This window comes from Apaloderma vittatum, unplaced genomic scaffold (assembly GCF_000703405.1).
Source record: "Apaloderma vittatum isolate BGI_N311 unplaced genomic scaffold, ASM70340v1 scaffold7661, whole genome shotgun sequence".
In the NCBI taxonomy this organism is placed as follows: domain Eukaryota; kingdom Metazoa; phylum Chordata; class Aves; order Trogoniformes; family Trogonidae; genus Apaloderma; species Apaloderma vittatum.
The window spans coordinates 33,120-58,384 of record NW_009697313.1 but is presented as its reverse complement, the minus strand read 5'-3'; the positions used below and the strand labels follow the sequence as shown (position 1 = coordinate 58,384).

At 38.6% G+C, this 25,265-nt stretch overlaps 2 protein-coding genes across 2 annotated transcripts in view; both read right to left on the bottom strand.

Moving 5' to 3' along the window:
* Nucleotides 1–428: 428 nt before the first annotated feature.
* Nucleotides 429–5,219, bottom strand: LOC104280053 (aldehyde dehydrogenase family 8 member A1-like; the record flags this gene model as incomplete). The annotated part of the gene is made up of 3 exons (XM_009877585.1): nucleotides 5,075–5,219; nucleotides 988–1,135; nucleotides 429–584 (listed from the first exon to the last, which is right to left on the bottom strand). Coding segments are annotated over exons 1-3 (442 nt in total), but the record flags the coding sequence as incomplete, so codon positions are not given.
* A 2,416-nt stretch (nucleotides 5,220–7,635) lies between these two features.
* Nucleotides 7,636–25,265, bottom strand: part of HBS1L (HBS1-like translational GTPase) — a gene marked incomplete at its 5' end in the record, with an annotated part of 44,573 nt that continues 26,943 nt past the window's right edge. The window contains 11 exons of the mRNA XM_009877584.1: nucleotides 7,636–8,286; nucleotides 9,876–10,020; nucleotides 10,800–10,900; nucleotides 11,502–11,610; nucleotides 13,162–13,252; nucleotides 15,268–15,372; nucleotides 18,528–18,596; nucleotides 18,772–18,889; nucleotides 19,814–19,888; nucleotides 20,536–20,682; nucleotides 23,281–23,398. Of these exons, the coding sequence (XP_009875886.1) occupies nucleotides 8,275–8,286; nucleotides 9,876–10,020; nucleotides 10,800–10,900; nucleotides 11,502–11,610; nucleotides 13,162–13,252; nucleotides 15,268–15,372; nucleotides 18,528–18,596; nucleotides 18,772–18,889; nucleotides 19,814–19,888; nucleotides 20,536–20,682; nucleotides 23,281–23,398 (1,090 nt within the window). The remainder of the gene's footprint in view (nucleotides 8,287–9,875; nucleotides 10,021–10,799; nucleotides 10,901–11,501; nucleotides 11,611–13,161; nucleotides 13,253–15,267; nucleotides 15,373–18,527; nucleotides 18,597–18,771; nucleotides 18,890–19,813; nucleotides 19,889–20,535; nucleotides 20,683–23,280; nucleotides 23,399–25,265) is intronic.

Here is a 25,265-nt window from a genome sequence, read left to right as displayed (position 1 = left end):
GTTGCTGAGGGAGGTGGTGGAGTCACCATCCTTGGGCGTGTTTAATAGACGGCTGGATGGGGCACTTCAGGAGATGGTTTGGTGTTAGGCTGGTGTAGGGCTGTAGGTTGGACTTGATGATCTTAAGATCCTTTCCAACCTTTATGATTCTACGATTCTATGCCGCTGTTCACTGTAGCAGGCTTGGACTAGATGACCTTTAAAGGTCCTTTCCAGCTCAATGCATTCTATGATTCTATATAAGCATTCTTTTTACCATGAAGTAACATAACTGATTTTACATAAAGTTGCTCATGCTTTAGTGGACTAGTTGTGTTTACTGCATGATCCAGACACAAGGAATGATTTCAAAAAACACCATTCCTTTGTTGGGCCACTGCTGAGGCAGACACTCTGTTAAGCTTTCCCGTGTTTCAGGAGCACCATACCGACTCCCACAGGCATCCTCGAGGTGTAATGCACACAGCCCACAGTCGACATCTCAGTGCATTCTGTCGTGTGATGAAGGATGGAGGAGGCAAAGAATCGGAAGTTGTACACAGCTCGAGGGATGTCCATTGTTCTAGCAACTGTAATAGTTTTCCCTGAAACAAAATCAAGGACACCACTGTGTTATCATATGTAGAAACAGTGCTTTAAGCTCTAGATCTTAAAACTTTAATCTACTCTGAAATCTGATTTGCATGCTTTTGGGGAAACATTTTTTGTCCTGCATCCAAGTAATTTGCAGCATATAGTGCACTATCGTGCAACCAGTCAATAAAAACAGCTCTTGTCTAGTAATGCATTCCAAATACCTAACATCTGAAGTCAAACTCAGCAATTCTGAAAAGCAGTAATACCTCAGGAATACAAAATCAGCAACGTCTGCAAAGTTCATGTACATCAACTCCAATTTGCACCAGCAGCTAAAAATTGGGACCATATCCCTCATTTCAATATTCAGTAAGATGCTCTGCGTTTGAGATTAACAGTTCCAATTTTTACCCTGATCCTTTGACTCTGCTTGTGCAAACGCTTCCAGTTCATGTTCAATCAGGTCTGCCAATTTGTTTAGGATCTGAGATCTCTCCAATGGACTTTTTGAAGACCAAATTGGGAAGGCAGCTTTCGCAGCTCTGACAGCAGCTTCCACCTAAAAAAAGGAAAAACATGATAGTGAATATTAATGGAAGACCTTAGAAAGAGTATCAAACAATAAGCAGATGAACTCATATTTAAGAGGCTAGTAATCCAGAGTTGTGACAAATGATAGCTTCTCCATTTTCTGAGAATTCAAAACATTGTTTTTTCTTGATACTCTATTTCACTGTAATTCTTGCTTTTCTCTACATTCCAGCAATGTGTGGGTAACCCTCCAGGTCTGGAGGAAATGCCAGACTCGTCAACTGGCAGCAGCAAGTGCCACTGGCCAAACCCATGCAGATTCTTGTTTCTCACGAGGGAAAGTGCAAAGCGTCTCCCAAAGCAAATATAGCCTCAGCCTAAACATCCACATCCTTACAACACAAGCCTTCAGCCACACCGGGCGCTGACGGAAGGGATTGGGGAAGGCCCTGTTAGCCTTTGATTTCCTCTTCCTTTTTCCTCAGCTCTTTCAAGCAAGGACTAAGAATATGTTTATAGAGTAGATACCCAGAGAAAAATTTTAATCATACCAGATCACAGCCAAAAACACATCAATGCCCTCACACAGACAAAAAAATAAAAAATAGCTCTTTTCTAAAACTCTTGGGGTTTATTCAGTTCAGATACTTAATAAAGTCTAGATATATGAAAGATCATTATATGCATTTCATATAGACGTATACCAGTCTCGCCAGTATTTTGCCTGAGGTATACATAACTACTGCATGGCTCTTCAGCCTGACCTTTCTGACTAATGGCAGAACACGACCACTCTTCTGAAGCAGACTAGGCTTCAAAGGATTAAAATTCACCAAAAAGCACTGTCTTCTATCAATCATTTCCTCTGGGCTCTTAAATGAAAGTCATCTGTATCTATTGATTTATAAGTGGTTCCTTCTCAATGTCGTTTACCAGTCTGGAGATGTTTACCACCATCCGTCCATATTTTAATTTACTGCCCTATTTCCCAATTCTTGCTTCCTACGTGTCACTTCTTAACTGCTTCCAATGTCTTTTAGCCAAAGCTGTCTGAGTTGGTTGCCCATCACTTTTGCTTATAAATTTCTTCAGTTTTTGGAAATCTGCCCAAGACAATAACTAGGAGGGTGCCAATATAATAATAGTCAGATAATTCGGATCTCGCCTAATGTTATCATCAGTTCCTGTGCACTCACTGAAGACTCCTTTCCATTACTTCCAAATAACTGAGTTCCAAATTTTTTCCTTCAGGATGTTCCAGTTATGGTTTACTAATGAAGGCACAAAAGCTCAAGCAGGTGGAAATTCTTCCCCACCATGCACACCAGAATTCATGGTCTCCCTAAAAATAAAGGCCAGAGTTTGATGTCCAGAATGATACAGGTATGGATGTCACGGTGGGAAATAAACCAACTCACGCAAGGTCATGCATATCACTGGCCAAGCTCAGAAACCAAGTCTCTACTCTTCCGACTGTAAGTCGACGACTTGTTGCTCAGGTGTGACAGCGGTGGGCTGTCAGGCACCAGACAGTTGGAGAAGGGTCAAAGTAGGCCTGGGAAAGAGGAACTGCAGCTTCTTGAGTGAGTCAGGTGCAGATGGCATATTACCCTGAAAAGGTTCACCCTCTGTGAAATCATACAGCCCTTACTTGTTCTTCCATCCTCCGGTCATTAGGTGCCATTGTGGTGCTGCTTCTCATCTGTTCTATCCTCTGATCTTATGTACAAGGAGCTTCAAGAGAGGGCTGGTGTGAAGTTAAGGCTATCTGCATTTTTAACCCCCCAGTCAGCTTAGAAGAAGGAAGATGTCACATTTTCAAAGACAGCAAAAGATAAAATTAGCAAACAAAGGACTGAAGTAGTAGACTTACTGAAGGGAAAAAAAAAACAAAGGAGAGAAATTTGTACAGGAGAAGTAAGAGAGCACACAAAGGTTGAACACTTACTTAGTTTGATTAGCAGAAAGCAGCAAAGAAAGCCAAGCCACAAAGAACACACGCATAAGATCTCAACTATGAACTCATGTCTGAAACACTTCCTTCTGCTTTCCTCTTCTGTGCAAGACAGACAGAGAAAGAACATACAATCCAGACTTATTTTAAAAGGTTGATACAAAAAAACTCCAACAAACTGCCCTCAGGACACAATGTTTGTTTTTCTAGGGGATGATGTACAGGAGCAAGGTCCTTTACAGAGAGCCTTTTTTTGAGCAGGTGATTTTCAGGACTGATTTCCCTTCACCAATCTGTCTTTTGGAGATACAAGGCACCTGCCCAGCTTGCACTGGGGCTGCAATTTGGAATTTAAGACATCTAGGTGGTGGACAAATTAACCCCTGAAAAAAACACATTCAGTGTTTTTAGCAGAAACTATCTGAAATGGCCGCTGCAGGTGTCCTGGTGTTTAATTCCAGGGTCAACAACAGATTTGCTGTCTGTTTCTACTCTGCCTTCTAACCTTCCACTAAAATTAACCAAGAAGAAAATCCAACTGGACATTGATCCTTGCTAGAAGCCAGCATCCTAGGTTCTTTGTTGAATCTGGGTCTAGATGCTTGATATCTCTAGATACCCTCTAAGCAGCATATGATTACGTTTTCCCCTGCAGCATATTTTATCAGTCACCAGCAGATGCCAGCTCTGCAGAGCCCAATCTTCTTGCCTAGATGTCTCAAGGCAGGAGTAACGCACTCGCCAACTTTACACGGGTTTATACTGGGATCCCGCTGCCACACATAACCACTGACTTAGAAAGTTGAAAATGAAAAGCCATTACTCTTCAGTATATAGCCAGCAGCCTACTTTTGTTAGGTTGCTACGGCATTCTCACATCTCTCTCATTTTAATGATTTTTGCGCAAACAGGAAGGTTTGCACCTGCACATCAAAGAGAAGTCTTTTCAGGCATAATTAGGGTTGGAATGAACTTACACAGAACGCATTCTACCAAACTCAACCTGTTACTCTTTAACCTTGGGTCATCCATATCTAGCAAATATTTATCCAGTTGAAATTACAGTGCAAAGGTTTCTGCTGAGGGAAGGAAAGAGAGATGTCAATGGGACTGAAATGCAAGTGAAGGGAACAGCTACATGCAGTAGCAGTTTGTTTTAAAAACCTTTTTAAAATATTGTATACCACTTGTCAATACTTTCCAAGCCCTTTGCATTAGCCAAGCTTTTCCAGTCATTTCTGTCTTTAGTAGATGTGAAACACTATGCTGGACATACACTTGTAGGTTCCTTATAAAGGAACATCAATGAAACTGCAGCTGCCCAGATGAATGTCACAGTGCCCATCTTCACCTGAACACACAATAGGTCCCAGGTAACATTCACCCCACTAGAGAACACAGGACTAAGAAGCATTTTTACACTGATGCAGAGGACAGGCTACGTTCTAAGGAAATGTACACTCATCCCAGCCACTTCATCACATCCACTTAATATCCAGCTGCTAAAACCAAAACCAGAGGTCTGCAAGCTTTTACCATCCTCAGAGAAGAGTCAGCTGGCCAAAAATCCTTTTTAAATGACAACTGCAAATTATGAAGACACAAAGAACGCATTTAGTTGTATACAGCGCCTCTAAGCTTATTTACAGTAAACTCTTTTGTCTCTTAGATTGTTTATACTTACTGCCAGTCTGAGCGTTATTGTTAACTTATGTACGTCTCCCACCTGAGCTGAAGGAGTTCCACTGAAGTTATTGAAGCTTTGTTGATTTACACCAGCCTAGGATCCAGCCTGTAACTTTCTAACAGCAAAATTTAAAAAAAAAAACCACCAGTATTCACTGCCACAGCAGGGAATTACAAACCACTACAATACAGTCAGGAACTTACTGATGTAAGCATTAAAGTCTTCAGAGTTTTTCTGTTCTCTCACCTTCAGCTTCTCTCACTCAAAGCATTAATGTTTTGTGTGTTTAACATTTTCACTTCTTTGCACATGCGGATAGTACTCACCTCTTCTTTGCCACTGTCTGGCACCCTGCAATAGACATCTCCAGTGGATGGGTTATAGGAGTCTATGTAGGAGGAACAAGGAACAAATTTGCCACCTATGAAGTTTTCCAGCACTAAGAGAGTCTTTGAGTGAGCCATCGTTTGCCGCTTGCTTCATCTGTGATTTTTTTTTTTCTACACGGCAACAATTTAGATTAGGAGATCTGTATGTATTTGCGCAGCGAGTGTGAACTCCTCCCCTTCCCTCTCTGTCTTCACTGCCCCGCTCGCTCATGAGTGGGAACAAATGCGGGCAACAGCAGCAGGAAAGAGGAAAAGGGGAAAAAATTTACTATTTCTATGACACTTAGTTCTTTTCTATGAACTGAAGTAGGGAGACAGGATCAGGTTAGTTAGAAAAAAGCTCTCCTCTGTCTATAGAAAACAGAAGGGGAATAATAACAGGAGAAAAAGAATGGTTTGAAAGATAATTTCTCCCTCTACCTGTTTTCCAAGCTAAAGCCCGATGACATTTTGCAACAAGTATACAAAATAATTCCAGACCCAAACACCTAGCCATGGACCTGCTCCTTACTGTCATTACACAGAGAAAAGACACTAGGACTAACATATCTGCAGCTCATGCTCACTGCTTTGTCATCATCAATACTTTTCCTTGTAACCCCCAAAACAATGCTTCTGCCAAACCAAAATATTTTAAACATATGAAACTCAAACAATACAAGCAGCAGGTGGCTCTTCAATTTAAAACAGCTGAGGAGCACAATCCTACCTGCCACTCTCTGTTGTATTTTGTCCTGTTTTTAAAAAAGAAGCAAGATACCAACTTTCATTCTTTCCCTTCTCTTGATATTCCAGTGGAAGCCACCTTACTATAAAGAAGCCTGTTACATATAATTAGGTTTTTCTTTAACTTTGCAAAAACCTTAACAGCTCCGTAAGAGTTGTGTAAAAAATTATCTCCGGGAGAAAATGCTTAGATTATCAAATTGCATGCCACGTCCTTGCACTTCAGAAATATTCAAAGCATTATATCCATATGGGAGACCATTACATTGTCATCAGGAGCTTGTGAATTTCTCAGTCAGCACTTGAGAAAGTTTTTGCACCCTAGACTAATGCCAAGTCATCAAATTTCTTGTGGATCAACACACAAACATATTTTGATCAAATGAAGTTAACAGGTTTTTTGTTGCACAACAACAGATTGTTTATGCATCAACCAACCAGTGCCTCTGGGCAGAGTTCAAATCAGTGGTGAAAGGTAGCGCATGTCATGTGGAAACTGGATTAGGTAATACCCTTGGGTCTCCCAAACGACAACTGGGGAAACGTGTGGTAGCTTTTCCGTTGTCACAGAACATTGATTTCATACAACCATTTGTAAGAAGGGTTATCAGAGGTTCATCCTGTATCATGCGTTTCCTTGTCTGCCAACAGCAAGGCATTTACTGAAGCCTTAAAACTGAAGATACATTTTTCTGCCTGTAACATTTCAGTTGTTCCCTGACTTAAAATCAACCTAAACATTTTCAAGGTTTGAAGGCAATTTCAAATGGAACAGGTTCAACATAGGAGCTTGACAGTAGGAATCTCTGGAATCCAATGAATGCACCAAAATCTTCACAGCTGGCATGTTGAAAACTAGGTATTTAAATTTATGAATTATCGCTATTGGTTATGTCATTTTATAGTCACAAGCTTCAGTTTTGGCAATAAAAGTTTTCAGATATTTCAGATGAATAATATTTCATAAAAGTCATTTCCACATGAGGCATTGCTGATACTTCCATAAATACACATGCAGTCAACGGTACAGTTTATCTGTGTGGTCAAGTGCAGGTATCTGCTGAACTGGGCTAAAGCACATGAGTGCAAAAAAAAGTTACCTACCAAAAAAAGCATGTGGGTAGAGTAGGTATGGGGCCATGGGGCCATATACAACTTCAAACTAAATAATGACCATAGGTTTTTTGTGTTCTTCACTACACAGGGCACAGCCTTACTTCTGTTAACCCATGACTGATGCTCTGGAGTGAGTACTTGAGTTCCTGCCCTACACTACTAACTAAGGTCAAAGTAGAGTTGTCTCTAACACACACCCGTGTGCCAGTCCTGAAATACCTGAGGTCCTCTCACATTTGCCACTGAAATACAATCTTCCAAGTTGTATTAAGGCATCTCTGTCCTGAGCCTGTGCTGGAGGTGGCAGAAGGACTTTCTCCCTTCAGTTGGGAGGTTCGCCTGCCCTATTACTGAAAAGCAGGAAGGAGTTACAGGCTTGAGTAAGCACAACATCTGGCTTTAGCATACCTCCCAAGAGTAAAGTGCCAGCTTCTGTTCAGAAGAGGCCTAAGTCTGGATGAGATGTGCATGTGCAGTAGCTGCACTGAGTAACATGAGAAAAACTGAAATTACTTCCACAGAAAGACAAGTCACATGCCAGTTTCGCATTTTAACTCAGAAGTTTACTCTGAAACTTCTGAGTTATGGAAAGTAAAGAATAATTTAACATAGTTTAGAAGTGTTTAAATAACCAGAGATGAAGAAGACAAAAATTATGCTCAGACAAAGTTATTTTATTATTCTTACAGTTTAAAAAATAAAATTAGCCAATGTTGGCACAGCTTCCACTACACAGCAAAAGAAAACCTCTCTTTTTTTAAATAAATTTTGGGACAGGGAAAACAACCCCAGGATAATACTACATGCCATTCTCTTGAAGCCAAAGTTAACAGTTCTTCTTTTCCCTGAATATGCATTCAACTCAAATCTAAAAATATATTAGACCAATAAAGTTACTTTACTGAATTAATGTGCAGCAAAAAAGCAAATCAAAGAAAATATGTAAACAATTTATGTCTGGAAGTCATGATGATTCATCATCTTTTTCTCTAATTCAACTTTCTAAGATTTTTCCATCAAGCTCTCTAAGGGCTAAACTCCACATGGAGAACACGTGAGATTCTGAGATCGAGAAGTGCAACACTAGCAGTTCCTTGTCAGTTGGTGTCTTGTTCTGCAGGGGGAGAGACTGAAGACGGGCTCCCCAGATGTCTCACATGATTTAACTTTCGTCATCATCATCATCTCCCCACTTAATTGCACTTCTTCCTTCAACTGAAGTAACTGAATTCTTAAACGGAAGTTTGGATATCTGATAGACTTTTGATTGGACGGTGGAAGTTCTGGCACCACTGTCATTCTTTAATCTAAAAATATAAGAAAACAGAAAAAAAATCCCATGGTGAAAAATTAAGTACTAAATGTAAAACAATCACAGCTTTTTTCAGCATGATACAGTTAGCTGTGGATAAAATAATTCCTTCTGCTCTGAAATTCTCTGCAACAAGATCAGAAGTACTAAAGCAGCAATTCCCAAATAACAATCAAAGTCATTTAGTCTCCAATTCTATAAGCATTGGGCATCATAGTTCTAAACTGGACCCCATTCACTTTAAGTTAAATTTAATGAAAAATGGATGCAAGATTAAAGCTCTAATTCTGGATCCTGTTTAATACTAGACAGATTGTTAGGACTATTAAAGTTCCATAAGGCCCAGAGCCTCAGACAGACCAAGCACATCATTCCTATACACACAGGAAGAAGCCAGGAATTCTCAGGCTCTAGTTCCAAGTTTTGACATTGAATGTGTCTAGATTGCTCTCTCTCAGGCGTAGAATTAGAACTTAAATTTTAATCGAAAAATTATAGTAAGATTTTTTTAAAGTGACAGAGAGAGGGACATTCCTACTTTTTTCTCCTAATAGAAGACAAAACATTTATCTTTAGTTCACAGCCTTTGCTTCCTCTCTTGCAGGATCAGATAACATCTATAGACATCAGTAAGAATCAAATGTACAATTGTCTTTAATGCTAACAGAAGAATATCTGGCACCCAAATTAGCCACAGAAAAATGGCCAATGCTTCTCATTTACAAACTACTTCTGGTATATTTATACAGGCAATTAGATTTCAGAAAGACATATGTATATAAAAATAGCGAAGGATTTAACTTGAGAGAAAGGGAAAAATGAACAACATTCAAAAATTCTAAATAGAGCAAATGTTGCTCCTAATAAATTGAGCAGAACACTGGCAAGTTTTCCTGACATCTTGTTGAATTTGTCTCCTTTTTAGCAGAATAAATCCACTTTTTAGCCCAAAGGGTGTCAAAATAGCATTTAGTTTTTGTGGTTAAGACCTATGTGAAATTTAACACCATTTAGCTTTGGTGAGGCTGCACCTCAAGTACTGTGTCGGGTTTCGGGGCCCTCACTACAGGAATGACATTGAGATGCTGGAGAGGGTACAGAGGCGGGCTACCAAGCTAGTAAAGGACTTGGAGCATGTGTCGTACAAGGAGCAGCTGAGGGATCTGGGGCTGTTTAGCCTGGAGAAGAGGACACTGAGGGGAGACCTCATCGCTCTCTACAGCTACCTGAAAGGAGGTTGTAGGGAGGTGGGGGTTGGTCTGTTTTCCCTAGTGGTGAGTGATAAGAAAAGGGGAAATGAATTTAAATCGTGCCAGGGGAGGTTCAGGTTAGATATTAGGAAGAATTTCTTTACTGAGAGGGTTGTCAGCCATTGGAACAGGCTGCCCAGGGAGGGGGTTGAGTCACTGTCCCTGGAGGTGTTTAAGAGAAGGGTAGATCATGTGCTGAGGGACACGGTTTAGTGGTGTTGATAGGGCTAGGGCAAAGGTTGGACTCAATGATCTTGAAGGTCTCTTCCAACTGAAACTGTTCTATGATTCTATTCCTTTACAGTACAGAAAATTCATTACAAAAATGCCATACCTCTGTGACAACTCCTGCAGCAATAGTGGAACCACTGTAGCGTAACATAAACCTCCCAAGCTCTTTAAAATCTTTATACAACTCTAGAGCAACAGGTCTTTGAGTTTGTAGTTCTATTAAAGCATTCTGTCCTTTAGTCAAGAACCTGCATGTAAATAAGCAGAAAATTCTTATAAATATACAGATGCATAAATGAAAAAGAACAGTGCACAGATGGAAAATCTCAACGTAAAAAGCAAAAAGTAAAATAATCAAGCTTGATTTCAAGTATTACTCAAGCCACCAGAGCAAAAACTCATTTGCCCGGAGCACACCACTTTTTAAAAAGGTATCAGAGTTTTCTTTAAAAACTTATAGAGAAGGGCATCAACTACAACACTTAGCAAATTGTTTTGAGGTTAATTATCTCATTAATACCTGTTTTATCATGTCTAGAAGAAATCAAATTTTGTTTCAAACCCAATGACTAAAGAGAAAATTCATTGCGCTGTAGAAGTCATGATTTCTCTTCCCAATACCTTTCAGCTTTTTTTTAGGGATTATTCTGACAATGTGGTATGCATAAAATAGCATTTCTATGCAAATACGACTTTAAATAACTGGATAGATGTTCCCATAGTTTAACCTGTATGGGAGGACTCCCTAAATCTCTTTTTCTGTGAACCACCGTTGATTTTATTTTAGACAGCAACTCATCTCCAGAATTACACCAAGGATCCCCTGCTATTACAGGAGGAAAAGAGATAACATAAAGAATAAATTTTAAAAAGCACTCTGAAATCTAAACATTAAACCAACTAAAACAAAGAAAGCATATTCTTCTAAACGCATTATTGCTTCATAGCAGAACCTGCTTGACATACTATAAATCAATCAAAAGTTAGTCCATTTCTTGAATAATAAGTAAGTATTCAAAAGACTTACTTAGGTTTTTTCTTTGTCACTTCACCAGTGCTTTTGTGCAGGACACTCAATAGTCTTCTAACGGTAGCAGGTTCACTTACAGTTTGATAGTGTAAAAGCACCTAAAGATATTTTTTTTAGTTAATAAACATTCTACAATAATCAGAAATCCTACATGTTAAAACTTGAAAACATCTACCTTTAAGACTGATTTTTAAACAAATCCTAATAAAACTTCACTCATAAGAATGTCTGCCTCACACTCAGCGACCGTTTTTAGTTCCTAAACTTTGTGATCTCTACAGATATAACACAAATGTAAAGTATTCATTCAGAACAAATATATTTTTTGTTCTTAAGTGTTTTGCTTGTGCAACTTCAGTGCAGTTCTGTAGCATGAAGTGGTACTTTATTTGTTTTTAGAGGTATTTTACATCCACAAGCATCTTTATACCCCTAACGAGGCATGAGCTTTCCAAAGGACAGCCTAGCCTGACCATAGTAAACTCATGTTCTCTGACATGGCTTGGCTATATAATAAGAGCCAGTAAGAAGATGCATAAGAAGCCACAACAGCCCCTTCAAATTACAGAAAAATCCATTTCCTCTGGAGAGAGAGAATCATTTCTGGACTCTAAATATCTCATATTCAGGGGTTCGAACACAGAGAGGAAAAGGTCTGAACAACCTGTAATGAACACAGAAACTTTCACAGAGACTTACAGGAAATCCTTTAGTGATTGGAACCTCAATATTGAAGATGAGAACCCGAGCTCTGAAGCGAGTGCAAACTTTAATTGGTTCCTTCGGATCACAAAATACACAGCCAACACTACAACAGGGAACAGAAGAAACTGATAGATATATTGACATACAAATGTTAATCACTGCACTGGAAAAATACACATTTTTAAGACAAGCAAAGCAAAGACAACACCAGTCTAATATAACCTGGGGGAAAAAACCAAAAATCAGGAACACCATATTCAATCCTGTAATTAAATTGATTCCTAGACAATGTCTATGGTGTTTTGTGGGTATGCATGAAAAGGTCTGTCTAGTTCAGTGAACAATTACGTCCATTGCTAATCAGTTTCTAAAAATGTCACTGTTTCCTGTGCGTAGGTATTTTGAAGAATTAGACTTTCATTCAGAGATTAATTGTTCCAGCTCAACAGCATAAAACACTGCAGGGTGCCCAAAATTGCAGTGCTGCTGACTGTAACTCAACTGTTTTGTGGATGAAGGAACACCTTGATCCGGGGTCTCAAAACTTAAGCTCCCAGCAGCGCTGACTCTCCATGGAGTCACAAGAAAGATGCTGCTCTTTACAAGTCCATAAGGTAGCTTAGACAAAGCTTTTTCACAGTGACTAGTTTTAGCCATCTAAAAGGGAAGGAAAACTAATCCCACCCAGAAAAGCATGACTGAAGAGAACAAAGAGCATGATTAAATGCATATGTCAGATGAAATCAAACTTCATCAATATCAAGAGGACTTTCTCTTGGCAAATCCAATGTTTGATGAATGACACCAAGGTAACAAATTACTCAAGCCTTCATTTAACAGGTAGAGCAAGACCTTTTTCCTCACCATTTACCACAGTGAATCATTCACCATTATGAAATGGCAATGCAAAAAAGCCTATACTTTCACCTTAAAAGCAAGCATAAATTTGCAAAACTATCAACAAAAGTTTTTCAAACAGTAGCTTGAAGGTTTGCTGCCTGAAATCCAACTGGAATGTAAAAAAGCTGAACAAATTATGGATCTAATTTTCTTGCCTGAACAACTGACACTTACCTAAAAGCTTGAGGCTAGCGCTTAGTATGAAACCTATAGATTGAAACAGACACAGAGAGATTTGCTGCGTCTCACTGAACGTATCAGAAGCCCCTCAAAAAGGGTCAGCAAAACATTTACCAAAGTTACAGGCAGCTACATGTGTTGAGTAGTTTCCATCGATTCCACTTGTCCAGATTTATTTATTGGTATGCAATGGCAGTTGTTTGGATGTGTTTTGATAGAAGGATTTATGATTCGATAAGCTCTTCAAAAATCTTTTATTTAGCAATAAGGATTTATTTCAGCAATTAAACCATCCAAGGACAAGTCTTAATGAAAAAGGCTTTGAAGGTTTCCAAGTGTCAGCACTAGAGCAAAGTATGAAAACGGACAGTATTCTTCTGAGGTTGCCGTTGTACATGTGGCAGATGTTTCCAACGTTTGCACATGCAAGCCAGGTGATATGCATCACTTTGGTTTTAAATATCCTGGTAGCCACATCATTCCTCAAGTAAACCGCTGATTGCTAAGTGTAATGGTTATAAAGCTTTTCATTAAAAACAAACCGTTAGCTAGACTGAAACCCAGTTATGCTCACTTGATTTTGATGATATCCATGCCGGTCAAAGTGAGACTAATGTGATCTCCCGCTGCAGCCCAATCAACTGGTTCATCGTGCAGTGTGATTCCTGGAAATGAGTAAGAACAGAACCTCACAGTGAAGTACCTAGGTTCTGAGCTACAAACAAACAGCTCTGTTTGGGCCATTTGTGCTTCATCAACCATTACTCATCAATTTTCAGTATGAATGGGTTGAGAGTAAAAGCTTTTTAACTGAGAAAACTGAGGAAGCTTTTATTCTTCCCCCACCTTGGTGAGGACTCGCTATTCTCTCACCCCACCCTGCACGATAACCTGGCTTTATTTAAGCCAGAGGAGGGGACCTGGCACTTGTCACACAGCGCAGATGACGCAGTCCTGAAAATGCCGTAGTAGTAATATCTCCGTATCTGCCCCACCCATCCTTTCAGGCACACGCACACCCTAGACCGCATCTTTCATATACTTAATGGCACTATGTCAACTTTCATTTACCTTAAGTGGGTTTGCTGACTCTTTCATAAAAAAGTGTAACTGACGCCTTCCGTTCACAACATTGCGTCTAACAAAAGCATCCTTAAAAGTAATTTTATTCTGATTTTTGACGTATTTTAACTGCTTTAAAAGATAACCTGGCTGGTGAGCGAGGCCAAAACTAATTCCTCCCAACTTGAATATTCTGAGGTTTCTGGTAGGCACCCAGAAGGAAAGAAAAAAATGCCATTTTTTATAACTACAGGATACATGTATAGAATATAGTTCTATTTCGCTACAGATTGTATTTATTGACTTGCAAATCTGTTCCCAAAACCATTTGTCAAAAACATGACAGACAGCATCATTCAACTACAAGCACGTTAAGTACTGTTCTTAAGCAGTATTGACAATTACTGCACATTAGTGTCACTTTCACAGAATAAGTAAAACTCAGCCTCTTGAAATGCAAAACTGTAATCCCAATGTGCACCCTACCTTTAATAAATATTGTTTGATGAATTATTTCTTCTCTACATTAAAAATAATAATACCTGCTTAATGAACAAGTACTGCCAACCTTCACCTGCATTTCAGCCATATGTGAGGGACTAAAAAAAAGAAAAATCATAGAATTGTACCCCTGGGTACATCTTTTTCCACGCTCCCTTCTCCACTCCCAAAACAGAGAGGTGCCTACGGTGGTCTGATAACCATATTCATCCCGTGTTATTGTAATACGCCTGAGCATGTAAGCAACATGCCAATAACCCTACAGACTGGCACACTGAAAAGCTTCCCAAATTAGCACTGAACAAGCTGGTTCTAGAACAGAACAGTCGAAGAAGAATTCAGGCTAAATAGCTGATACAGAAACTTACTCATTTATTTTGAGGGCTTAATTTTTTATTCATTACTCAATGGAGGAGAATCATAATTTTATCTTTCTGTTTGTGTATGAAACAAAACCAACTCTGCAATACAAAGACATCAAGCTAAATCAGGAAACAGCTAAACATTTAATGCCTTGACTTAGCTATTCTTTTTTTCCAGAAATCAAATGTATTGAAATTAAAATCCAATTTTCTTGTCTTTTGTATTTGGTGATGACAATTATACCCTGGAAGTTTGTCTATTTTGAAAGTATCAGTGACACATCTCACGAATATCAAACATCAGTGACTTAAATCTCAAGCTTTTTCACATCTAATTCAAATGATTAATTTCTAAGGGTTGTTCAGCATCCTCACACTTCCTAACAGCAGTCATAATCCACAGCAAAGCTGAATATTAATGATTCCTCTATGGCATATTTTTATAAAAGTTGCTGGAACTCAGATGTTTTTTACAGGCTCTTCAGAAAGCAATGTCAAAAGTCATGAGGCTACAGTATTTGGAATATCTGATATAGTTCAAAAAAAAAAAAAAAGAAGGTAAAAGCACCACGCAAGATTTCACATACTCTTCATAGACATATTTATACAGACACAGTCACATCTAAAGAAATTCGTTTTATGCTTTCACATTTTATGTTTGACAGTTAGTATCAGTTTGACAGTCTGTTACCATTTCAGTAACTGCTGCTAGCCCAGTATTGACCCGAAAGTAAACACGCTTCTGAAGACTGTACCTTTTGCAGTGCAAGTTTCATTGGGAGGCATTGCCAGAAGTCGTTCTCCAACTTGAATATAGCCTGCTTCTATTTTACCAGTCACACAGAATCCTGATCCTTGGTCTGCAATAAACAGATGAATAATTTCAAAAAGCTTCATAATAAGGTCAATTTCCCATCACAAGTCAGCTCTTCAGCAATGCATAAATTTTTCATATAATTAAGACTTTTTTTTCGCCCCGTAGATTGTTCGGTACTTGCAAGTTAGCCAGGTGTGCATCATAATGAAAATGAAACATTAAATTCAAAACCTCTAGATCTTATGTTTTTCAGAACTAAGGGAGAAACATCCTTCTTCAAACAAAACGTAGGCTCACGAAGAAATATTTTTTAGTTTTTCAATATTAGATTAAGTCTCTTAATTTCTAGCAATTTTATTTAATTCAGCACTTTCTCACTATAATTACAGATAAAGAACACACCACAGACCTCTTGTAAAAACTCTCACGCATACAGATGCAAATTCCTATGCCTGTTACTGTATAACTGAGTCAGAATCCTACAAGCTCTGCCTGTGTAGTAGCTTTACTCCTGGAAAGTCAAAGATTGATGCAGTCCTATTTAATATGAGGAGCTGTGATAACTGCAGATGACTTAAGTATTTCTGAATAAAAGATCTCAAATTTTTTTTCTTCTTCAGTGTCCTAATACTCTGTTCATTATTTGAATGACATGCCAGCTATTTTCAGTAGACGTGCTACACATGCACATTTATGTACATACACTTTAAGAAATGCCCCATCTCCCTCATATATATTTGCAGGTATGATTAAAAAGAACCCTCTGAAGTGATTCTACAATGACATTTTCAGTATTCACAGAAACAACAAACACACCTTCTGCTAAACATCAGAATTCAGTGATTAGCAAGCATCTTAGAATTTCGTGTGTCCCATTAGATTAAAAGCTTAATTCGAAAGACAAAGTTGACCTTAAGTCTTGACATCACATACCCCTAATCTGCCCTTTTGCATTCATCACCATTATTCATGAATGCTTCCATCTATCTATCTGGAAAAAATATCGCCAGTACACCTGTGTGCTAATTTTCCTCTACTCATTCCAGCAAATGAGATGAATGCCATCAACTAACAGATGACACCAGATACCAAACTAGCAGAAAACTGGAGAGGCAGACACTTGCTAGAAAAAGAATTCCCAATTCATGGTACAAATAACACCTCAATATGGTACGCAAAAGACCCTGAAGCTCTGCAAGAACTTGCAGGCAACCAGAAACATGAACTGGTTCCAGGTTCCCAACTCCACCCCCAAGCACAATCAGGAACCATTTCTCTTCTTTTCACATCATCACCAGCTCTGGGTTAGTAAATCAGTGCTGTGTCTGAAACTTTGCCCTCTCCCATGCTGATTGCTTCGTGCAAAGGGACAAGTTCCTTCAACTCCTCATGAAATCAAGGCAAGTACAAAACGGATAGTGGGGGACAGAATGAGGGCATAAAAAAAATTATTTCTGTGTGTCGTGATTCTCGGGTTCTGCTAGGGCATGCTCCTCAGCTTTAGGAGACAGCTGTCAGGTGAGGCTTTTGTAAAGTCAGGCCAAGTCATACTCTAGGCAGCTTTGCGATATGGTAAGTGGGGACTGATGTAGCGGTGAGGGAATTTACAGGGACCTCTTGGATCAGGAGACAGTTTGCCTGGAGAAAACATCAGGATGGCTATGGAGGACAACAGTTAAAATCAGGCTGAGGTAAATGAATCACACGTGTGGGTAACCTTAATAAAGAAAGGGGTTTTCCAAACTACGCAAGAGTACACTCAGCACTCTCACTTTTTATGCACTTCTATGGACAGCTCCTCTTGAGCACGCACAGGCACAGGAATAGAGCTGAGCACAACTCTTGCTTCACGTACTCATACCTGCAGCTACTTCCTCTGGTGGCATCCAAGTTAATTAAGTTTTGAGATCACAAGGTAAGAAAAAAATAGCCTAAAAAACACCTAAAAGGCCACATTCAGTGATAAGCCCTGTATATGTAAATGGAGTCCCTTCCAATGCCTTTACTTTTTTGCATGCTTTAGCAAAAAAATCAGACTTCTCACAGATTTAGTCAAAATTGCTCATTTTGTGAAACTTAGCTCAACACAAAAATGATTAATGCAACAAAAAAATTGTGATAATATTTTGAAAGATCTCAATCAATAATCCTAACACACTTTCCCACAGCTCACAAAATTACAAAAAACAATTAATAATGCAGTTATGGCCTAGATGACAAAATCAGTGGTCACACACTAGAGTAAATCCTCATGCAGGGTTTCAATATTTAACATTATGGCTTAAACATCGTAAGTCAGCTAACCCAGGGCATGTACAGCATCTAGTGTTTTCTCACAAATCCACATGAAAATTGCACTAAAACTGATTTTTCCAATCACAATCAGTATCGTGATGTAGTTTATTTGTATTTCCCCTATAAATGCCCTATAAAGTTAAACTTTTTAAAATAGGAATTTCAATGATAATATTTTATTACAAATATTTACATAATTTCACATCATGCTGTCATTCACTTTGCAACATTTCTCAAGGGACATTTCAAATGGATGAATGTCACAAATCCTTTTCCTTCTAATTACCTGCAAAAGTGCATTCTACCATGATAACATTAAGTGCTAAAGGGAATCTACCTTCTCCAGACAACGGGAATAAGAATTGGTTATAGTGCTAGCTAACAGCTAGCTGCCTTTCACTGAATCCCTGGCTGGTTCTAACAGTCTCACAACTACCACCCTTTTCTTTTTTCCCCCCATCTCGCCTCCCCCCAATTTTTATACAAAAATGGAGCAATTGATCGTTATCTACAGTTACTACAATGAACATGAAAGAAATAAGTCAAACTTCTTTAAAATCTAGGAGTGGGGGTAAATGAGACCTGTCATCCTCGTAAAAAGATTGAGAAAAATTCATTTAAGCAACAAGAACCTATTTGGGAAGAGAAACTCCCAAATCCTGTCCCACAGAATCATCAACTCATTACACATACAACTAGCTGGTCATGCAGATTTTGTTCTTCAATTTATTTCCCAGTGTGTTTCTCCTTCAGTGGTACTACCTAAAACTTGAAATAGAACAGTGCTTGAAAACTTGTTCAAGAATACTATCACACATAAAGCTCCTACTTTAAGTTTTATTTTTACAGAATTATTCAACACTTGTGTTAAATATTGGTGAAAATGTTGTAAAACCAACCAACCTTTAAAAACATCAGCAACACACAACCTAAATGGTTTATCCACTGATCTCTGTGGTGGCTTGAAAGAATCTGCAAATAAATTGATAAGACCTTTTAGAATTTTTGTATTCAATAACTTCTGACCTAAGGATAAATCAACTATGTTGCATTCACAAGATTTTGTCCCCCATTATCCCAAAATAAACATTTTGACACACACAGGACTAAGATATATTCGTTTTTAAATGAGGAGAATTACACTCACCAATTTGCTCTAACAAACACTTTCCTTTATACCACTGTGTGAGGTCACTTGACTGACCCCTTGTGACCAGATTTTCACCACCGAGGCCACTCGTTGGGATATAAGCCACATCTGATTCCTAAATAAAACAAACAGAAACAAGGGGCCTGGTTAGCTCAGTGGGTTAGAGTGTGGTGCTGATAACACCAAGGTTGCAGGTTCGATCCCCGTTCAGTCCCCATGTGTTGCCTGATCTAGTTGAGAGGTGTCCTTGCCCATGACAGGGAAGTTGGATTAAATCATCTCTAAGGTCCCTTCCAGCCGAGGTCATTCTATGATTCTATGATACTTTAGCAAGTACGTTTTTTTCAAAATTACACATCTAAGGTACAAAAGAACAGCTGGCATATTTGCATTTCCCTTGGAGAAGGCAGATTACTTGGTGAATCCATTTCCTCTTTAGCTCTTGCCCGACCACAGTGCTCCAATAAAGAGTTGTAGATATTTAAAAATAATGATAGCAACATTAACAACCAGATGCTGAGTTCAGGTAACAAACTTCAATTCCCTATCTGACAGGCAAAACTTCGGTTTGAATGGCTGGTGAATGCACAGGGATTTCAGGAAGGTCGCAGCCAGTCCAGATGGACAGTAGATGGAACCGAGGAGACGTGAGAAGAACAGTCAAGAATGGCAAAGGGAGGGCGTTCTTATGATTTCGTACTCCACTGACACTGCTCTGGTACAAAACTCTCTACTGTCATTCATGTTATCCTGAACATCCTTGGTCTGTTCTGCTTTGTAGGAAAAAATCCCAAGTAACTACAAATGAGATGACTACTGCAAAGATTCAACAGACCTAAACAAAGATGACATCACAGAGAGTATTAAAGATCTCACTAACCTTATCCAGGGCTCAATGCACACCCTACCATTAAGAAAAGGAATCTGTTATGCACATAGTGGTATCAGGAAAGTGACAGAAAATAGCCCACTGTAAGAAAAAACTCATCCTACCCAAATTCCTGAACAAAGCAATAAAGAACTCGGAAATTTACATTACCTTAAAGCCAGCTTGTTTAAGAAATTGGCCAAGCTTACTCGTAATTTCCTGAAATCTTTCCTGTTGCCAGTTGACCTAAAATAGAAAACAGATTATAATAATAAAATTGTAGATTTTAATCATGACTTGAACACACAGCTGCGTGGCATCAGTGGGTGTTCTTCACATATAGCACTCAAATCTTTTATAAATATGAGATCTGCAGGTGGATTCACAGTTGAATACGTAAGGGCATACACATTAGTAATTACTGATAGCAAACAACACAACATTTAACTTGCAAGCCCCTGTAACTTGATTTGTCCTTGAACAGCCCCCCCCCTTTCTTTTAAGTTTACAAAAAATTCAGATTCAGAAAGAATATGTAACACAATAATATTATAAAACACAACTTGTAATATTTAGCACACTTTACAGGTTTAAATAAATCTCTCAGGGTCTCAGCCTGAATGACCACCAAGATGCCCTTGCACATGCCACTGGGTGAACTGCTTATGTGAGATTTTCCCAAGTACAGGAGGGACCCCTACTCATTTTAATGCCAAAACTATCCTTCTGTATGCTTTGAAAATACACCTATAAATAAAAAGTACTGTAAAGTCTACACACAAGAGACAGAGCTAAGAACCAAAGAAAGAAACAATACTTTATTATTGAACTCTAAACTTAGGGTCCACAATCCTAGATGGCAGTCCTTCAATTAAATGAAAAAAAATATGTACCTGGTCCATTTTATTGACTGCAACAGCTAGCTGTGTCACTCCAAGAGAGCGTACTAATAATCCATGTTCTCGAGTTTGTCCACCCGTCTCAAACCCTGCTTCAAACTCTCCTCTGCTAGCATCCACAACCAAAATAGCCACATCAGCCTAGATTAAAAAAAATTTTAAAAAACACACAAAAAACAAGGAAAAGCATGGAGGAGGTGGAAGTAATCCGAGTAAGTCAATCAGTAACATTTCACACAAAATGTTCTTTACCCAGGATGAGTCCTGATGCACTTTAAATGTAACTGAAGCCCCTAGTCCTATCTGTGTCATGTCCACCTTAGTGAGATATCATGGCAGTATGGCACCTCATTTTATAAAACCCCATTTTCTGTTAAACACAAGACAATTCTTGATTTGGGAGCCTGTTCTTTGCAAACTAGCCCCTATGGACGTGCTGCGCAGACCTCAACCAAACAAAGGTAGCCCACGCTTAAGAACGGGCATGAGCACAATGTCCAGTTCTCCCTGTCAGCCCTGACATCTTCATACGGAGAAGCTGCAAACATTACAGATAAATCACCTTACTATACAAGTGGGAGGGCTGGTCTACTGCATGTTGGATGTGGATGCTTCGTGGTCCACTCAACACACTGGTGCACACCAAAATCACAAGGTGAAAAAGACGAAGTAGGCTATTTTATCATCTGGGCAAACTTTCTGCCACAGCACTTAGAAGAAATACGTACGACAGTCTATGGCACTGCACAAAAGTCAGCATGTAAGCACAGGGGAAAAACACAGATTTCGCTGTTAACCTTAAATGCTGTAATATTACTTGTACTCTTCCTGCTTTGGTAAGTAGTAGCCAGTTAGTCCATCATCACATACTAAGCAATGGCAACAGACATGAAGAAGAAAGGTACTGCTGTCAAGAGGCAGGTGTAAGATAATTTCAAAGGACTGATGTGATAGACATAATGGAAAAAAAAGAGGAGAAAAACTGGTACTTTCTCCCTTTCCTTATATGTTGATGTTTCATGATGCCAGGAGAAGGAACATAGACAGCACATTGTCCTGGCTCTGAACCTCCCTCGCCTTGTCCAAGGTGTGAAATCCCCACAGCTCATATAGAGAAGATGCAAGCGTGAGAACGGGAAAAGGAAGAGGGATGAATTTCCCCACATTACTGTGAACCTTTCCCTCAAAAAAAAAACAAAACCAAAAACCCAAGCCCAAGAAAAAGAAGACACCCTGTATTTTCTAAATTATAAAAACTGTACCTCAGGACTTACGTGAATTAACTATATCAAAGGCCAGATCCTGGACCTGATAAGGCTGATTTGCATAACAGCAGTTGGGGATTCACCTCATAACAGAATTCTCCACAATAAAAAGGCCTCAAGAGCCATCTCTACATTTGCTTAGAGCTGAGCCTACACTAACAGGCAGTTTCGGTGATTCCTTAACAGGGTTCAGAACAGATGCAGCACCTCACCATCCTGAGAGCAAAGGCAACACAGAGATAGCAAGTCTTACTCGGCCAGCCCCACCTCTGCTGAATTTATACAACTGCTGGTGGATCTGAAAGTCCTCTCTTCATACTTCCGCCTGTATTACTCTCCCTCCAAAAGACGAACAAATTTAAATTAAAATTTTAGGAAAAGAGTGGTTGAGTCCACATTTTCCACTGATCTGAAACTAAAGATCCATTCCTAATTTTAAAACTCCTGACCTTCCTACAACATACTCTCCACGATTTAGACAACTGTGCTTGCAATCTTCTGACTATTCTGCAGCCTAACCACTGGGTCACAACATCTGAATTCTTCCCTAGCCTCTGTTTAAGAGCTAGAACAGAATTTGGGGCAAACAAGTCTTCCTCAGTATAGTTCTCTATCTGTAAAATTATACTAAGAGTATCTATCCCTACTGAGATGTTAAGATAAAACTCATGTTTCAGACTGCAATGACATGCACAAAGCAAAGACTTCCACATAGTAGGCTTAGCTTCAGGAAAAAAAAAATCTTTGATTATATCTCTACTTTGGAGAATCACCTCTACAATTTAAAGAGTGCCTTTAAACGGAAAAAAAAAAGTCACACATTTTATGTCCTGTAACCACGTTATTCTTCCCCCTTGCTGATTTATTATTTCCATAAATTAAATAATAACGGTAAGTGCTATACTGAATTCAGTGGGTAGCATGCAATACTTTTGACTTTACCTGATGTTCCTAGAGCAAGTGGCACGCAGTCTCCTCAAATGTCCTATTGGCCACACAGATCCATTCTGCATAAACTGTTACCTAAATGCTGTTTTCTCCTCCCACAGAAAATTCAGTGTTAAACTGAAAGGCTTGACTTCCACAAGTCTTTTTTTTTCCTTTAAGCTCAAAATCACTTAGAATCTTTACCTACAAGACCACTTTCATAGAACTTCTTGTTGAGTAGAAATGTCACATTTTAATAGCTTTCAAAGCTCAGCTCTGATTTTATCAAACTGCAATTTAGTATCCAAATTACTCCCTTACTAAAACTCCTCTTCAAAAAAAAATAATATCCAAGAAAAAGAAAGGCAACTGTCATTAAATATACACATTCTTTAAGTTTAGAAAACTTGGGAAAAGCTCAAAGATACATCAATGACCCCATTTCACCTGAGATTTTAAAAGAAGAAAACAAAACAAAAAAAAAACAATTGAAGAAAAAGTGAGAAATAGTATTGCTATTGGAAAAATAGTTTTAGATCATCTCTACCTGTGCAGCTCCTGTGATCATATTTGGAATGAAGTCTTTGTGACCTGGAGCATCCATCAGTGTAATTACTTTAGTCTTTGTCTCGAACTTGGTCATACCCACATCCATTGTCACTCCCCTTTAACAAAGCAGACATGCAACGCACCATTAAAACTGCTTTGAAAGCTTCGGAGAGATATAAAGTAAGCTATTAAAAAGACAATAATGAAATGATACACTTTGTAGCTTTCATTTGATCTAACCTGCCAAAAAAAAAAAAAAGAAAGAAACCTGCTTGCTGGAAAAGCAAACCTCTACAGCTGCTTTTCAGTAATGCTAGTTGTGAGGCAACAAACACGGAGAATTCACAGTCCTAACTCCATGAACCCATAAACTATATCCAACAAGCACAGAGAGAACATTAAAAACGTGCTGCATAATTAAGTCATCACTAATTCTACCTTTAATACGTAGCTCTGCAGAAAAAAAGCATTGTGGAGTAACGGAAACATGTCCCAGAAGATAAAAACGGAAAGCGTGGGACTGTAGGAATATAGTTAATACATTTGCAAAGATCCACACAGAGAACTACTGATTATCGTGGAGGGACCATAGCGCTTTGACTCAGCTCCACATCTCACTGACAAGCACATGTGCTGCAGGGCACGCAGGATAGGATTCATCTGATCAAATACAAACACTTATCGCACACATGCATCTGGGTTAGTCATCTGCATCTCCCTTTATAGAAGATGCAGACAGGAACTTTCAAGGGACAAAACTTCTCACGTTAGCACAGATACTTAAAATATACTACTTCCAATAACCAAAAAAACCCAAAACAAAAATAAGTCCCCAAACATTTACAGGTGGCTCTAGAAAGTTTTTCTTTAAAAATACAAAAACTCAAGTAAAGAGAAAACAGAATTGGTCAAAAAACACCAGTTTAGAAAACCTTTCCCTCAATAACTACAACTCAACTTTTGAAGAGAAGTCTGGTACCTAAATACACAATTGTTGAACACTAAATAATCACACACCAAGGGATATAATTCTTAAGGCTCATGGCAATTATTTCACAAACTTTACTTTTTGTTAACATTTTACTCTTTGCAGGCAAACACTTGCCTCTATTTCCAGTTTCACGTGTTAATTACATCCTATCAAAGGCAGCTTATATTAATAATATAACACGTTTAATTATTCTATTGCAGATCTACGAAAGGAACTGATCTTCAAAGTTTGTCCAATTTAATCAGCTACATCTACAGGGATCAAGAAAAAGCCCCTTCTCCCATCAGCTTTTCCTCTTTTACATCCTTGGATTATAATGTCACCACAGGCCCAATATCATCAGTCTTAACCGACAGAAGGTTTACAAAATTTGTGTTTGGTTGCTCGGGATTGTTTTTGCCTTCCACGTACCTGCACACCGTCCTCCCCGCTCTAAAATTTACACCCCACACACACTGCACTTCCTATGTGTACTTCCTAAATGAAAGGACTCATACAGGCAAGTGTTAAGTTCTACCTGGGGACACTGCAAAAGTGTTTCTGCCTTAACAACAAGTTACACACTCGATAGTGACTGCCTTACTCCATGTTCCTCAGCGTCACTTTACATTGTGGAGGTTATCTTTCCAACCAGAAGAACTTACATGCTAGGAAACCATGGCTGACAAGTGTGGTTGCAAAAATACAAAACACATAGTAAAAATGCCTTTTTCAATTATTTTGTGAACATAGAATATAAAGTCTTTAGCTTCCCATACAGTGTTCTTAAAAGTGTTTCCAGATCTTTTTTTTTAAAAATGAGCTTCATCGCTTTCCCATCACATACTTTTTCAATATGATAAAATTTAAAATTAAATTTTCCCATTTCAATTTAACAAGTTAAAGACACTTTATAAATAATACAAATATAATTTAAATATTTTATAGATTTTCAACATAATGCAAATCACATGTAATGAATTGATATTTCAGTGCTTAGTTTATAATTCTGA